We start from the raw sequence: 16,527 nt of genomic DNA, 5'->3' as shown, positions 1-16,527 counted from the left end.
CACACTATTATGTTAGATCTACTATGGACTGGACTCTCACTATTATGTTAAATCCACTATGGACTGGACTCTCACTATTATGTTAGATCCACTATGGACTGGACTCTCACTATTATGTTGGATCCACTATGGACTGGACTCTCACACTATTATGTTAGATCCACTATGGACTGGACTCTCACTATTATGTTAGATCCACTATGGACTGGACTCTCACACTATTATGTTAGATCCACTATGGACTGGACTCTCACTATTATGTTAGATCCACTATGGACTGGACTCTCACTATTATGTTAGATCCACTATGGACTGGACTCTCACACTATTATGTTAGATCCACTATGGACTGGACTCTCACACTTTTATGTTAGATCCACTATGGACTGGACTCTCACACTATTATGTTAGATCCACTATGGACTGGACTCTCACACTATTATGTTAGATCCACTATGGACTGGACTCTCACTATTATGTTAGATCCACTATGGACTGGACTCTCACTATTATGTTAGATCCACTATGGACTGGACTCTCACTATTATGTTAGATCCACTATGGACTGGACTCTCACTATTATGTTAGATCCACTATGGACTGGACTCTCACTATTATGTTAGATCCACTATGGACTGGACTCTCACACTATTATGTGAGATCCACTATGGACTGGACTCTCACTATTATGTTAGATCCACTATAGACTGGACTCTCACACTATTATGTTAAATCCACTATGGACTGGACTCTCACTATTATGTTAGATCCACTATGGACTGGACTCTCACTATTATGTTGGATCCACTATGGACTGGACTCTCACACTATTATGTTAGATCCACTATGGACTGGACTCTCACTATTATGTTAGATCCACTATGGACTGGACTCTCACTATTATGTTAGATCCACTATGGACTGGACTCTCACTATTATGTTAGATCCACTATGGACTGGACTCTCACACTATTATGTTAGATCCACTATGGACTGGACTCTCACACTATTATGTTAGATCCACTATGGACTGGACTCTCACTATTATGTTAGATCCACTATGGACTGGACTCTCACACTATTATGTTAGATCCACTATGGACTGGACTCTCACTATTATGTTAGATCCACTATGGACTGGACTCTCACTATTATGTTAGATCCACTATGGACTGGACTCTCACTATTATGTTAGATCCACTATAGACTGGACTCTCACTATTATGTTAGATCCACTATGGACCGGACTCTCACACTATTATGTTAGATCCACTATGGACTGGACTCTCACTATTATGTTAGATCCACTATGGACTGGACTCTCACTATTATGTTAGATCCAATATGGACTGGACTCTCACTTTTATGTTAGATCCACTATGGACTGGACTCTCACTATTATGTTAGATCCACTATGGACTGGACTCTCACTATTATGTTAGATCCACTATGGACTGGACTCTCACTATTATGTTAGATCCACTATGGACTGGACTCTCACTATTATGTTAGATCCACTATGGCCTGGACTCTCACACTATTATGTTAGATCCACTATGGACTGGACTCTCACTGTTATGTTTGATCCACTATTGACTGGACTCACACTATTATGTTAGATCCACTATGGACTGGACTCTCACTATTATGTTAGATCCACTATGGACTGGACTCTCACACTGTTATGTTAGATCCACTATGGACTGGACTCTCACTATTATGTTAGATCCACTACGGACTGGACTCTCTCACTATTATGTTAGATCCACTATGGACTGGACTCTCACAATATTATGTTAGACCCACTATGGACTGGACTCTCACACTGTTATGTTAGATCCACTATGGACTGGACTCTCACACTGTTATGTTAGATCCACTATGGACTGGACTCTCACACTGTTATGTTAGATCCACTATGGACTGGACTCTCACACTATTAACTAGATCCACTCGACGTCCATTGCACCGTTTGCCTAGGTGGTGCCCACATCTGCGGTCCCCTCCAAGGTTTCTAATTGTCATCCCATTGTGTTGAGTTTTTCCTTGCCCTGATGTGGGATCTGAGCCGAGGATGTCATTTTGGCTTGTGCAGCCCTTTGAGACACTTGTGATTAAGGGCTATATAAATAAACTTTGATTGATTGATTGATTGATTGATGATTCTATGATTAACTTCATATAACCAATTACTTCAAAGAAAACTGGTTGTGTTTAATAAAATTCCGCCTAAACATTTAATAAAGTAAAAAACAAATAAGCAGATATGGACATCTACATCAACAATATGAGGGAATTCATAATTAATTAAAAAATGTAAGAATTGTTACAAATAAGAATTGCAATTTTTTCAACACCGCGAACAACATTCCTGGCTCGGTGATAGAGAAGCAGGTCGAGCTCACATGGATGCAATTTTCAGCAATAGTATAAATCTTTAACAGGCTCTCAAGAGCTCTCACTTTTAAAATAATTCCAGATGTTTGCTTCTGTCGGCGCCAAAAAATTCTCACCGTTGCCGTCGTCGAAGAAGTCGGTGATGGTGGCCGAGGTGCAGCGGCTCCAGGGTTTGGAGGCGTCGATGGAGGTGAGGATGGAGGACATGAGCCTCTTGTCGCTGTTCACGCCGAAGCGCTCCTCGCAGAATTTGGAGTCGTCGTGGGACAAACCCAGCAAATGGCCTGAGGCGGCGGAGGGAGAGAAGAACCCAAGCGTTATGGCGACGCGAGAAACGACGGCGGGACTGAGCGAAGACAAACACAGCATACTTGCCAACTCTCACGGATTTTACGGAAGACTCCCGAAATTCAGTGCCTCCCCCAAAAACCTCCCGGGACAAATTTTCTCCCGAAAATCTCCCGAAATTCAGTCGGAGCTGGAGGCCACGCCCCCTCCAGCTCCATGCGGACCTGAGTGAGGACATCCTGTTTTCACGTCCGCTTTCCCACAATATAAACAGCGTGTCTGCCCAATGACGTTGTAACTGTAGAATGATCGAGGGCCAGTTCTTGGTTTCTTATGTGGGTTTATTGTTAGGCAGTTTCATTAACGTCCTCCCAGCGCGGTAACTACACACAACAACAGCAGTAACGTTTTCGTCTACCGTACAGCAGTTTGTCTGCCGTAAATAGTAATGTTAGGCAGTTTCATTAAAGTCCTCCCAGCAAGGTAACAACACACAACAACAGCAGTCACGTTTTCGTCTACCGTAAAGCAGTTTGTCTGCCGTAAACAGCAATGTTAGGCAGTTTCATTAACATCCTCCCCGCAAGGTAACAACACACAACAATAGCAGTCACGTTTTCGTCAACCGTAAAGCAGTTTGTCTGCCGTAAACAGTAATGTTAGGCAGTTTCATTAAAGTCCTCCCAGCAAGGTAACAACACACAACAACAGCAGTCACGTTTTCGTCTACCGTAAAGCAGTTTGTCTGCCGTAAATAGTAATGTTAGGCAGTTTCATTAAAGTCCTCCCAGCAAGGTAACAACACACAACAACAGCAGTCACGTTTTCGTCTACCGTAAAGCAGTTTGTCTGCCGTAAACAGCAATGTTAGGCAGTTTCATTAACATCCTCCCAGCAAGGTAACAACACACAACAACAGCAGTCACGTTTTCGTCAACCGTAAAGCAGTTTGTCTGCCGTAAACAGTAATGTTAGGCAGTTTCATTAAAGTCCTCCCAGCAAGGTAACAACACACAACAACAGCAGTCACGTTTTCGTCTACCGTAAAGCAGTTTGTCTGCCGTAAACAGCAATGTTAGGCAGTTTCATTAACATCCTCCCAGCGCGGGTAACAACACACAACAACAGCAGTCACGTTTTCGTCTACCGTAAAGCAGTTTGTCTGTCGTAAACAGCAATGTTAGGCAGTTTCATTAACGTCCTCCCAGCAAGGTAACAACACACAACAACAGCAGTAACGTTTTCGTCTACCGTAAAGCAGTTTGTCTGCCGTAAACAGTAATGTTAGGCAGTTTCATTAAAGTCCTCCCAGCAAGGTAACAACACACAACAACAGCAGTCACGTTTTCGTCTACCGTAAAGCAGTTTGTCTGCCGTAAACAGCAATGTTAGGCAGTTTCATTAACGTCCTCCCAGCAAGGTAACAACACACAACAACAGCAGTCACGTTTTCGTCTACCGTAAAGCAGTTTGTCTGCCGTAAACAGTAATGTTAGGCAGTTTCATTAAAGTCCTCCCAGCAAGGTAACAACACACAACAACATTAGTCTCGTTTTCGTCTACCGTAAAGCAGTTTGTCTGCCGTAAAGAGCAATGTTAGGCAGTTTCATTAATGTCCTCCCAGTAAGGTAACAACACACAACAACAGCAGTCACGTTTTCCTCTACCGTAAAGCAGTTTGTCTGCCGTAAACAGCAATGTTAGGCAGTTTCATTAATGTCCTCCCAGTAAGGTAACAACACACAACAACAGCAGTCACGTTTTCCTCTACCGTAAAGCAGTTTGTCTGCCGTAAACAGCAATGTTAGGCAGTTTCATTAACGTCCTCCCAGCAAGGTAACAACACACAACAACAGCAGTCACGTTTTCGTCTACCGTAAAGCAGTTCGTCTGCCGTAAACAGCAATGTTGTGACACTCTTAAACAGGACAATACTGCCATCTACTGTACATGCATATGTGACAATAACATCTACGGCTTTTAGAGCAGTGGTTCTCAACCATTTTCAGTGACGTACCCCCTGTGAACATTTTTTGAATTCAAGTACCCCCTAATCAGAGCAAAGCATTTTTGGCTGAAAATAAGAGATAAAGAAGTGTTATCAGTTTCTGATTAATTAAATTGTATAAAATATTGCTCATTTGTAGTGGTCTTTCTTGAACTATTTGGAAAAAAACATAAAAATAACTAAAAACTTGCTGAAAAATAAACAAGTGATTCAGTTACAAATAAATATTTCTACACATACTGAGATGAGATAGCGACTTGTCCAGGGTGTACACCGCCTTCCGCCCGATTGTAGCTGAGATAGGCACCAGCGCCCTCCGCGACCCCAAAGGGAATAAGCGGTAGTAAATGGATGGATGGATAGCTGTGAATATACTCCTCCCCTCCCGGTAGAGCTCGGTTGGTAGAGTGGCCGTGCCAGCAACTTGAGGGTTGCAGGTTCGATCCCCGCTTCTGCCATCCTAGTCACTGCCGTTGTGTCCTTGGGCAAGACACTTTACCCACCTGCTCCCAGTGCCACCCACACTGGTTTAAAAATGTAACTTAGATATTGGGTTTCACTATGTAAAGCGCTTTGAGTCACTTTGAGAAAAGCGCTATATAAATACACTTCACTTCTTAACCACGCCCCCGACCACGCCCCCCGACCCCCAACCTCCCGAAATGGAGGTCTGAAGGTTGGCAAGTATGAAACATAGCGACCTGGCGATACTCTCGCCATCATCAGCCACCGCAGAGGACACGTCTGGGTCTCCGTTTATGTAGTCGTGTGCGTGTGTGTCCGCGCTCACCTATCTCGTGGGCGACGGTGAAGGCGGCGTGAAGGCCGTCGTCCTCGATGACAGCGCAGCTTCTCTCCGGAGAGCAGATGGTGCCGACGTCCGCCATTCCCAGGGTGTCGCAGGAGTGATGGCCGCAGAGATCCTGCACAGAACATTCAGTTGACAGCACGTACGCTTCATGTTGAGCACATGCTTGTGTTGATGTCGATTGTTGTTTCCACTCAGGCAGACGAGGCCTGGGGGTGTCCTGCAAAGTCAATCACTTCATCTCAGGCCCAGAAGGTCGTGCACGTACACATGGGGGCCGCACGGTTAATCAACATCCAGCCCACATCAAGGTTTAAATGAGGGCCACAAATACTTTTGGTAACACTTTAGTAAGGGGAACATATTCTAAATAACAAAGACTTAATTTAGAGTTCTTTGGACACTAGAAGAACATAGAAGGGTTAGGGTTACCGTATTTCCTTGAATTGCCGCCGGGGCGCTAATTAATTGGTGAAGTAGGCCGGCTTCGTCGCGTGAAGAAGCCTACAATTTTTGTTTGTGTTTTCCGCTCCGTATGCTGAATGGCAATATACGATATATACAGTATATCTCGATATTTTTTCTCTAAAATAAAAACAAAACACAAAACAGTCCTGACTTACTGTAAATAAGCGTTTGCAATAAGCGTTTGAACAAAAGAGTTAAAAGTTGGGCCACATGCTGACATATGCTCAACTCACCATTTTTTATATATTACAGCATTTGGGAAGCTCGTAGTTGATCAAAAGTAGGTTGCTACATTACTGATGATGAATAGAACTATAGCTGAAAAAAGTAGTACAATAGCAATAGGAGAGACTATTTATCCCTGAACACCATGGAGTTCATGTAGGCTTTATGATGCACTTACATTATTATATCCACTATCCGAGACGGAAACTATTCGTTTAACACAGAAAAAGGTAAAGTGAAATAACTTAGTTGTTAACTGTAGGTCAATGATGCTTCTCTTTCTCTCAGAAGGACAGGGCTTTGCTGTCCATAACACACACACACACACCGCAAAATGAGCTAAAGTTACGCTAAAAGCTAATTAGCCTTCACCTCAAGGTCTGCGAGCGAGCTGAGCTGCCGCTTATATTTCTAGAATGTCAACGGGCTCTTAGTGATGTTACTAGTAGTTGACTGGGAGGTGTTTATTATAATTTGGGGAGAGTCCGCTGCATTAGGATGACCTGCTAATCACCTTTTTGCTCACTCCACTGTCTATCCTTTCTGCCTGTGCCGTGAGCATTGACTCCACGTGCTCTGAATACTCACTGCTGATTGGCTGTTATCGCTCTGCGTGTAACCAATCAGATGGTTGTGTGGGTGGGACAATGCTGGGTGCTGCAGAGACGTACTGACAGAGGCTGAGGCAGAACTAAGCCGAGCAGCTTGTTAAGACTTAAGTTAAGGCGGTGGCTCTTTGTTGTTAAGGCGGCCGCCTTAGCAACAAAGCGCTGCGGGAAACGCTAACATAATCTAAGTAACAAAGACTTAATTTAGAGTTATTTGGCCACTAGGGGACATATTAGGGTTAGGGTTACTAATAAGCAATAATTCTAAAGTTATTGGGGGAAGACTCTTAGTTAAAGACTTACTGGTTGTGTAGTAAGGCCATGCAGAATAAGACATTAATAAGTACTTAATAATGACTAATTAAGAGCCAATATATTACTAATTTGCATGTTAATAAGCAACTAATTCATGGTGAATATGTTCCCTGGTCGATCTATGTTCCCATCCTCACCTATGGTCATGAGCTTTGGGTTATGACCGAAAGGACAAGATCACGGGTACAAGCGGCCCAAATGAGTTTGGGTCTCTCCCTTAGAGATAGGGTGAGAAGCTCTGGCAAAGTAAATCCGTTGGTCCTCCACATGGAGAGGAGCCAGATGAGGTGGTTCGGGCATCTGGTCAGGATGCCACCCGAACGCCTCCCTAGGGAGGTGTTTAGGGCACGTCCAACCGGTAGGAGGCCACGGGGAAGACCCAGGACACGTTGGGAAGACTATGTCTCCCGGCTGGCCTGGGAACGCCTCGGGATCCCCCGGGAAGAGCTAGACGAAGTGGCTGGGGAGAGGGAAGTCTGGGCTTCCCTGCTTAGGCTGCTGCCCCCGTGACCCGACCTCGGATAAGCGGAAGATGATGGATGGATGGATGAGAAAAACAAAATCATACTAAGACCCTTTAATGCGTCTTTTGTATGAAGAATAAAACCCTGAATAGACCATTGATCGTCAGTGCGCCTTACAATCCGGTGCGCCTTTTGGTCCAGAAAATACGGTACCGCTGGGCCCCATGAAAATAATCTTTACAGGACCCCTCTGTATTATAATTTCATCATCATTAGGGGCCTCTCTGGCCCACCCTCCATCATGGGCCCCTAGAATCCGTCTCCTTTACCCCACCTTTTCGGCGCCCCCGCCGCTGTGTACACTCCAATATGCACCATCAAAGTTGAGGAGTCCAACTAATTACCCCAACGTGGTCAATATCCTAATGAGCTGCTCTCAGAGTTCAATACTCAACAATGATGATGAGTCGTCACAATAAGTGGTGCTGACGGGCCTGCTGGGTGGTGGGCGGGCCGCTTAGGAACAAACCGCCTTGTGTTCTGGACTCACACTTGACTAACTGGGTGGAAAGGGGGCACACACACACACACACACACACACACACACACACACACACACACACACACACACACACGTATATACATACTAAACTTGCAAATAAATACGTGCACTTACAGAACATATAAACAGGATGCACAACACAACAAAAGTGCCAATTAACCCATGAACACTATCAGACTCGCTAAGTGCCTTCTCCATCCTCGTCTATAGAAAGTTTCCCACAGTCTTTCGCCCCAAAACTATTGCTCCAGTACTCTGGAATGCTACCTCAGTAGAAGCATTTAAGTCCCATCTTAAAAGTCATTTGTATACTCTAGCCTTTAAATAGACTCCCTTTTTAGACCAGTTGATCTGCCATTTCTTTTCTTTTCTCCTCTGCGCCCCTCTACCTTGTGGAGGGGGGGGGCACAGGTCCGATGGCCATGGATGAAGTGCTGGCTGTCCAGAGTCGGGACCCGGGGGTGGAACGCTCGTCTGTGTATCGGTTGGGGACATCTCTGCACTGCTGACCTGTCTCCACTCGGGATGGTCTCCTGCTGGCCCCACTATGGACTGGACTCTCACTATTATGTTGGCTCCACTATGGACTGGACTCTCACTATTATGTTAGATCCACTATGGACTGGACTCTCACTATTATGTTAGATCCACTATGGACTGGACTCTCACTATTATGTTAGATCCACTATGGACTGGACTCTCACTATTATGTTAGATCCACTACGGACTGGACTCTCACGCCATTATGTTAGATCCACTATGGACTGGACTCTCACTATTATGTTAGATCCACTACGGACTGGACTCTCACTATTATGTTAGATCCACTATGGACTGGACTCTCACTATTATGTTAGATCCACTATGGACTGGACTCTCACTATTATGTTAGATCCACTATGGACTGGACTCTCACTATTATGTTAGATCCACTATGGACTGGACTCTCACTATTATGTTAGATCCACTATGGACTGGACTCTCACTATTATGTTAGATCCACTATGGACTGGACTCTCACTATTATGTTAGATCCACTATGGACTGGACTCTCACTATTATGTTAGATCCACTATGGACTGGACTCTCACGCCATTATGTTAGATCCACTATGGACTGGACTCTCACTATTATGTTAGATCCACTATGGACTGGACTCTCACTATTATGTTAGATCCACTATGGACTGGACTCTCACTATTATGTTAGATCCACTATGGACTGGACTCTCACTATTATGTTAGATCCACTATGGACTGGACTCTCACACTATTATGTTGGATCCACTATGGACTGGACTCTCACTATTATGATAGATCCACTATGGACTGGACTTTCCCACTATTATGTTAGATCCACTATGGACTGGACTCTCTCACTATTATGTTAGATCCACTATGGACTGGACTCTCACTATTATGTTAGATCCACTATGGACTGGACTCTCACTATTATGTTAGATCCACTATGGACTGGACTCTCACTATTATGTTAGATCCACTATGGACTGGACTCTCACTATTATGTTAAATCCACTATGGACTGGACTCTCACTATAATGTTAGATCCACAATGGACTGGACTCTCACACTATTATGTTAGATCCACTATGGACTGGACTCTCACACTATTATGTTAGATCCACTATGGACTGGACTCTCACTATTATGTTAGATCCACTATGGACTGGACTCTCACTATTATGTTAGATCCACTATGGACTGGACTCTCACACTATTATGTTAGATCCACTATGGTCTGGACTCTCACACTATTATGTTAGATCCACTATGGACTGGACTCTCACACTATTATGTTAGATCCACTATGGACTGGACTCTCACACTATTATGTTATATCCACTATGGACTGGACTCTCACTATTATGTTAGATCCACTATGGACTGGACTCTCTCACTATTATGTTAGATCCACTGTGTACTGGACTCTCACTATTATGTTAGATCCACTATGGACTGGACTCTCACACTATTATGTTAGATCCACTATGGACTGGACTCTCACACTATTATGTTAGATCCACTATGGACTGGACTCTCACACTATTATGTTAGATCCACTATGGACTGGACTTTTACAATATTAGGTCAGACCCACTCGATGTCCATTGCATCCGGTCTCCCCTAGGGTTTACCCACATATGAGGTCCTCTCCAAAGTTTTGCAATGTCATTCTCATCGATGTTCCACTGCGTAGTGAGTTTTTCCTTGCCTTTATGTGGGCGCTGAACCGTGGATGTTGTTGTGGCTTGTGCAGCCCTTTGAGACACTTGTGATTGAGGACTACATAAATAAACATTAATGGTAAAAGCTAATGTTTTTACTCCCAACATTGCTCTGCCTCTCACAGACACCTACGGGCGGAGAAAGAAAACAAATCCAAGGATAGAGTTGGGGAGGACGGAGGGATGGCGGATATTAAAGGGACGGGGTGGAGTTACAGCGGGTATTGGCAGAAACAACACGGGCACAGGTGGCACGCTGGATGCGAAGGCCAGGTGAGGATCAGGGGGGGTTGTGTCTGATCCAAGGTTTGAGTAAAACAAACACACATGTTAAATGTCTGACTAAGCTGCTTGGGCTCGCACTGAAAACCCTCAAAAACACCTGACCTCGCCACAAAATACGCACATCTGATGGACTTCGCCGGGAACCGAACTTCAAAAGTGTTGCGTCAACAAAGGCAAAGAAGAAGCGGTTGAAATCGACCGGAGTCACTGTAAGCCGAGGCCACCGTGGGGGGTGAATTGTGGTCAATTCTTAGTCTATATTCTACAACACAAATACAACTTTTAAAAAACATGGCATTTTGATGACGTTTAATCAATGTTATTTTACTATAAATGTTGGTCATTTCCTAACCAACATTTTACAACTCAAACCTAACGTTAAAACAACACACTTTTTGACGACGTTTAATCAACGTTGGGTTCTGACGTTGATTGGACCATTAATTTTGGTCATTTTACAACCAATATTGAACAACACAAATACAACGTTGAAACCACACACTTTTTGACGTTAAATCAATGTTATTTGACCATAAATGTTGGTCATTTCCTAACCAACATTTTACAACTCAAACCTAACGTTGAAACAACATGCTTTTTGACGACGTTTAATCAATGTTGGGTTCTGATGTTGATTTGACTATTGAATTGTGGTCATCTCTTAGCCTATATTCCACAACACAAATACAACGTTGAAACAACACGCTTTTTGACGTTAAATCAATGTTATTTGACCATAAATGTTGGTGATTTCCTAACCAACATTTTACAACTCAAACATAACGTTGAAACAACATGCTTTTTGACGACGTTTAATGAATGTTATTTTACCATTACATTTTGGTAATTTCCTAACCAACATTTTACAACTCAAACCTAACGTTGAAACAACGTGCTTTTTGACAACATTTAATCAATGTTGGGTTCTGACGTTGATTGGACCATTGAATTGTGGTCATTTCTTAGTCTATATTCTACAACACAAATACAACGTTGAAACAACACGCTTTTTGACGTTAAATCAATGTTATTTGACCATAAATGTTCGTCATTTCCTAACCACTATTTTACAACTCAGACCTAATGTTGAAACAACACACTTTTTGACAACATTTAATCAATGTTGGGTTCTGACGTTGATTGGACCATTAATTTTGGTCATTTTACAACCAATATTCAACAACACAAATACAACGTTGAAACAACATACTTTTTGACGTTAAATCAATGTTATTTGACCATTAATGTTGGTCATTTCCTAACCAACATTTTACAACTCAAACCTAACGTTGAAACAACATGCTTTTTGACGACGTTTAATCAATGTTATTTGACCATTGAATTTTGGTCATTCCCTAGCCAATATTCTACAACAAAAAAATACATTGTTTAAACAACATGCATTTTGACAACGTTTAATCAATGATGGGTTCTAATGTTGATTTGACCATTGAACTTTGGTCATTTCCTAAACAATATTTTACAACTCAAACCTAACGTTGAAACAACGTGCTTTTTGACAACATTTAATGAATGTTGGGTTTTGACGTTGATTTGACTATTGAATTGTGGTCATTTCTTAGCCTATATTCTACAACACAAATACAACGTTGAAACAACATGCTTTTTGACGTTAAATCAATGTTATTTGACCATAAATGGTCATTTCCTAACCAATATTTTACAACTCAAACCTAATGTTGAAACAACGTGCTTTTTGACAACATTTAATCAATGTTGGGTTCTGACGTTGATTTGACCATTGAATTGTGGTCATTTCTTAGTCTATATTCTACAACACAAATACAACATTGAAACAACACACTTTTTGACGTTAAATCAATGTTATTTGACCATAAATGTTGGTCATTTCCTAACAAATATTTTACAACTCAAACATAACGTTGAAACAACATGCTTCTTGACGACGTTTAATCAATGTTATTTGACCATTGAATTTTGGTCATTCCCTAGCCAATATTCTACAACAAAAAAATACATTGTTTAAACAACATGCATTTTGACAACGTTTAATCAATGATGGGTTCTAATGTTGATTTGACCATTGAACTTTGGTCATTTCCTAAACAATATTTTACAACTCAAACCTAACGTTGAAACAACGTGCTTTTTGACAACATTTAATGAATGTTGGGTTCTGACGTTGATTTGACTATTGAATTGTGGTCATTTCTTAGCCTATATTCTACAACACAAATACAACGTTGAAACAGCACGCTTTTTGACGTTAAATCAATGTTATTTGACCATAAATGTTGGTCATTTCCTAACCAAGATTTTACAACTCAAACCTAACGTTGAAACAACATGCTTTTTGACGATGTTTAATCAATGTTGGGTTCTGATGTTGATTTGACTATTGAATTGTGGTCATCTCTTAGCCTATATTCCACAACACAAATACAACGTTGAAACAACACGCTTTTTGACGTTAAATCAATGTTATTTGACCATAAATGTTGGTGATTTCCTAACCAACATTTTACAACTCAAACATAACGTTGAAACAACATGCTTTTTGACGACGTTTAATGAATGTTATTTTACCATTACATTTTGGTAATTTCCTAACCAACATTTTACAACTCAAACCTAATGTTGAAACAACGTGCTTTTTGACAACATTTAATCAATGTTGGGTTCTGACGTTGATTGGACCATTGAATTGTGGTCATTTCTTAGTCTATATTCTACAACACAAATACAACGTTGAAACAACACGCTTTTTGACGTTAAATCAATGTTATTTGACCATAAATGTTGGTCATTTCCTAACCACTATTTTACAACTCAGACCTAATGTTGAAACAACACACTTTTTGACAACATTTAATCAATGTTGGGTTCTGACGTTGATTGGACCATTAATTTTGGTCATTTTACAACCAATATTCAACAACACAAATACAACGTTGAAACAACATACTTTTTGACGTTAAATCAATGTTATTTGACCATAAATGTTGGTCATTTCCTAACCAAGATTTTACAACTCAAACCTAACGTTGAAACAACATGCTTTTTGACGACGTTTAATCAATGTTATTTGACCATTGAATTTTGGTCATTCCCTAGCCAATATTCTACAACAAAAAAATACATTGTTTAAACAACATGCATTTTGACAACGTTTAATCAATGATGGGTTCTAATGTTGATTTGACCATTGAACTTTGGTCATTTCCTAACCAATATTTTACAACTCAAACCTAACGTTGAAACAACATGCATTTTGACAACGTTTAATCAATGATGGGTTCTAATGTTGATTTGACCATTGAACTTTGGTCATTTCCTAACCAATATTTTACAACTCAAACCTAACGTTGAAACAACGTGCTTTTTGACAACATTTAATCAATGATGGGTTCTAATGTTGATTTGACCATTGAACTTTGGTCATTTCCTAACCAATATTTTACAACTCCAACCTAACGTTGAAACAACATGCTTTTTGACGACGTTCAATCAATCTTGGGTTCTGACGTTGATTGGACCATTAATTTTGGTCATTTTACAACCAATATTGAACAACACAAATACAACGTTGAAACAACATGCTTTTTGACGTTAAATCAATGTTATTTGACCATTAATGTTGGTCATTTCCTAACCAACATTTTACAACTCCAACCTAACGTTGAAACAACATGCTTTTCGACGACGTTTGATCAATGTTGGGTTCTGACGTTGATTTGACTATTGAATTGTGGTCATCTCTTAGCCTATATTCCACAACACAAATACAACGTTGAAACAACATGCTTTTTGACGTTAAATCAATGTTATTTGACCATAAATGTTGGTCATTTCCTAACCAAGATTTTACAACTCAAACCTAACGTTGAAACAACATGCTTTTTGACAACATTTAATCAATGTTGGGTTCTGACGTTGATTTGACTATTGAATTGTGGTCATCTCTTAGTCTATATTCTACAACACAAATACAACGTTGAAACAACATGCTTTTTGACGTTAAATCAATGTTATTTGACCATTAATGTTGGTCATTTCCTAACCAACATTTTACAACTCCAACCTAACGTTGAAACAACATGCTTTTCGACGACGTTTAATCAATGTTGGGTTCTGACGTTGATTTGACTATTGAATTGTGGTCATCTCTTAGCCTATATTCCACAACACAAATACAACGTTGAAACAACATGCTTTTTGACGTTAAATCAATGTTATTTGACCATAAATGTTGGTGATTTCCTAACCAAGATTTTACAACTCAAACCTAACGTTGAAACAACATGCCTTTTGACAACATTTAATCAATGTTATTTGACTATTGAATTTTGGTCATTCCCTAGCCAATATTCTACAACACAAATAAAACGTTAAAACACGACCTATAATCAATATTATTTGACCATTACATTTTGGTCCGCAGGTCATCCCCAGGTCCCAGACAGGGTAGAACATGTGTGAAATATCAGGAACAGCTAAAACAAACAGAGGGGCCGACCGCGGTGGCGGCGAGCGCTGGGAAATGTACACTGCCGTGCACACAGGAAGCCGCGGAGGTGGCGCTGGTCTGTGGAGCGCACAGGAAAGGGAGGAGTTGGGCGCCGCACACATGTGCAGACTACATGTCAGGGGTTAGGTGACATAAGCGTGTGGACTTCCACATCCCATCAGTTAGCCTTCAAGGAGCTGGACATCCAGCATCCCAGACCTCTGCATCAGCAGCACTGTGGACCCCTGCTGGGAATGTCCGCGCAAATATTGGAGTGAGATGTGAAGGAAAACAGGAGCGCACACAATATATATGTCTGTCACACACACACACACACACACACACACACGCACACACACACACACACACACACACGTTTGTAGGGGTGGCTTTACAGTAAAACAGTTTTGTGTGACTCCCAAAGACGTCGACAGGCTCCTCTTTACTGCGTCCATCAATCAAACTGTGGCTGTGGGTCACGGGTCAATGAAGGTGGGGGGGAGATGACATCATCTGCTCATTTGCATAATTGCTAAGTAGTGAAGTGAAGTGAATTATATTTATATAGCGCTTTTCTCAAGTGACTCAAAGCGCTTTACATAGTGCCACCCAATATCTAAGTTACATTCAAACCAGTGAGAGTCCATAATAGTGAGAGTCCAGTCCATAGTGGATCTAACATAATAGTGAGAGTCCAGTCCATAGTGGATCTAACATAATAGTGTGAGAGTCCAGTCCATAGTGGATCTAACATAATAGTGTGAGAGTCCAGTCCATAGTGGATCTAACATAATAGTGTGAGAGTCCAGTCCATAGTGGATCTAACATAATAGTCCATAGTGGATCTAACATAATAGTGAGAGAATCCAGTCCATAGTGGATCTAACATAATAGTGAGAGTCCAGTCCATAGTGGATCTAACATAATAGTGTGAGAGTCCAGTCCATAGTGGATCTAACATAATAGTGAGAGTCCAGTCCATAGTGGATCTAACATAATAGTGAGAGTCCAGTCCATAGTGGATCTAACATAATAGTGTGAGAGTCCAGTCCATAGTGGATCTAACATAATAGTGAGAGTCCAGTCCATAGTGGATCTAACATAATAGTGAGAGTCTAGTCCATAGTGGATCTAACATAATAGTGAGAGTCCGGTCCATAGTGGATCCAACATAATCGTGAGAGTCCAGTCCATAGTGGATCTAACATAATAGTGAGAGTCCAGTCCATAGTGGATCTAACATAATAGTGAGAGAGAGTCCAGTCCATAGTGGATCTAACATAATAGTGAGAGTCCAGTCCATAGTGGATCTAACATAATAGTGAGTGTCCAGTCCATAGTGGATCTAACATAATAGTGAGAGTC

General features: G+C 41.3%; 1 protein-coding gene across 1 annotated transcript in view; it reads right to left on the bottom strand.

Annotated features, from left to right (window-relative positions):
* The window catches only part of LOC133544080 (A disintegrin and metalloproteinase with thrombospondin motifs 5), a 55,143-nt gene that overhangs the window by 16,023 nt on the left and 22,593 nt on the right, over positions 1–16,527 (bottom strand). The window contains exons 2-3 of the mRNA XM_061889124.1: positions 5,484–5,616; positions 2,514–2,681 (exon numbers count right to left, since the gene is read on the bottom strand). Of these exons, the coding sequence (XP_061745108.1) occupies positions 2,514–2,681; positions 5,484–5,616 (301 nt within the window). The remainder of the gene's footprint in view (positions 1–2,513; positions 2,682–5,483; positions 5,617–16,527) is intronic.

This window comes from Nerophis ophidion, linkage group LG27 (genome assembly GCF_033978795.1).
Source record: "Nerophis ophidion isolate RoL-2023_Sa linkage group LG27, RoL_Noph_v1.0, whole genome shotgun sequence".
NCBI lineage: Eukaryota > Metazoa > Chordata > Actinopteri > Syngnathiformes > Syngnathidae > Nerophis > Nerophis ophidion.
Note: the sequence above shows the minus strand (reverse complement) of the source record. Positions and strands in the feature narration are given on the sequence as shown.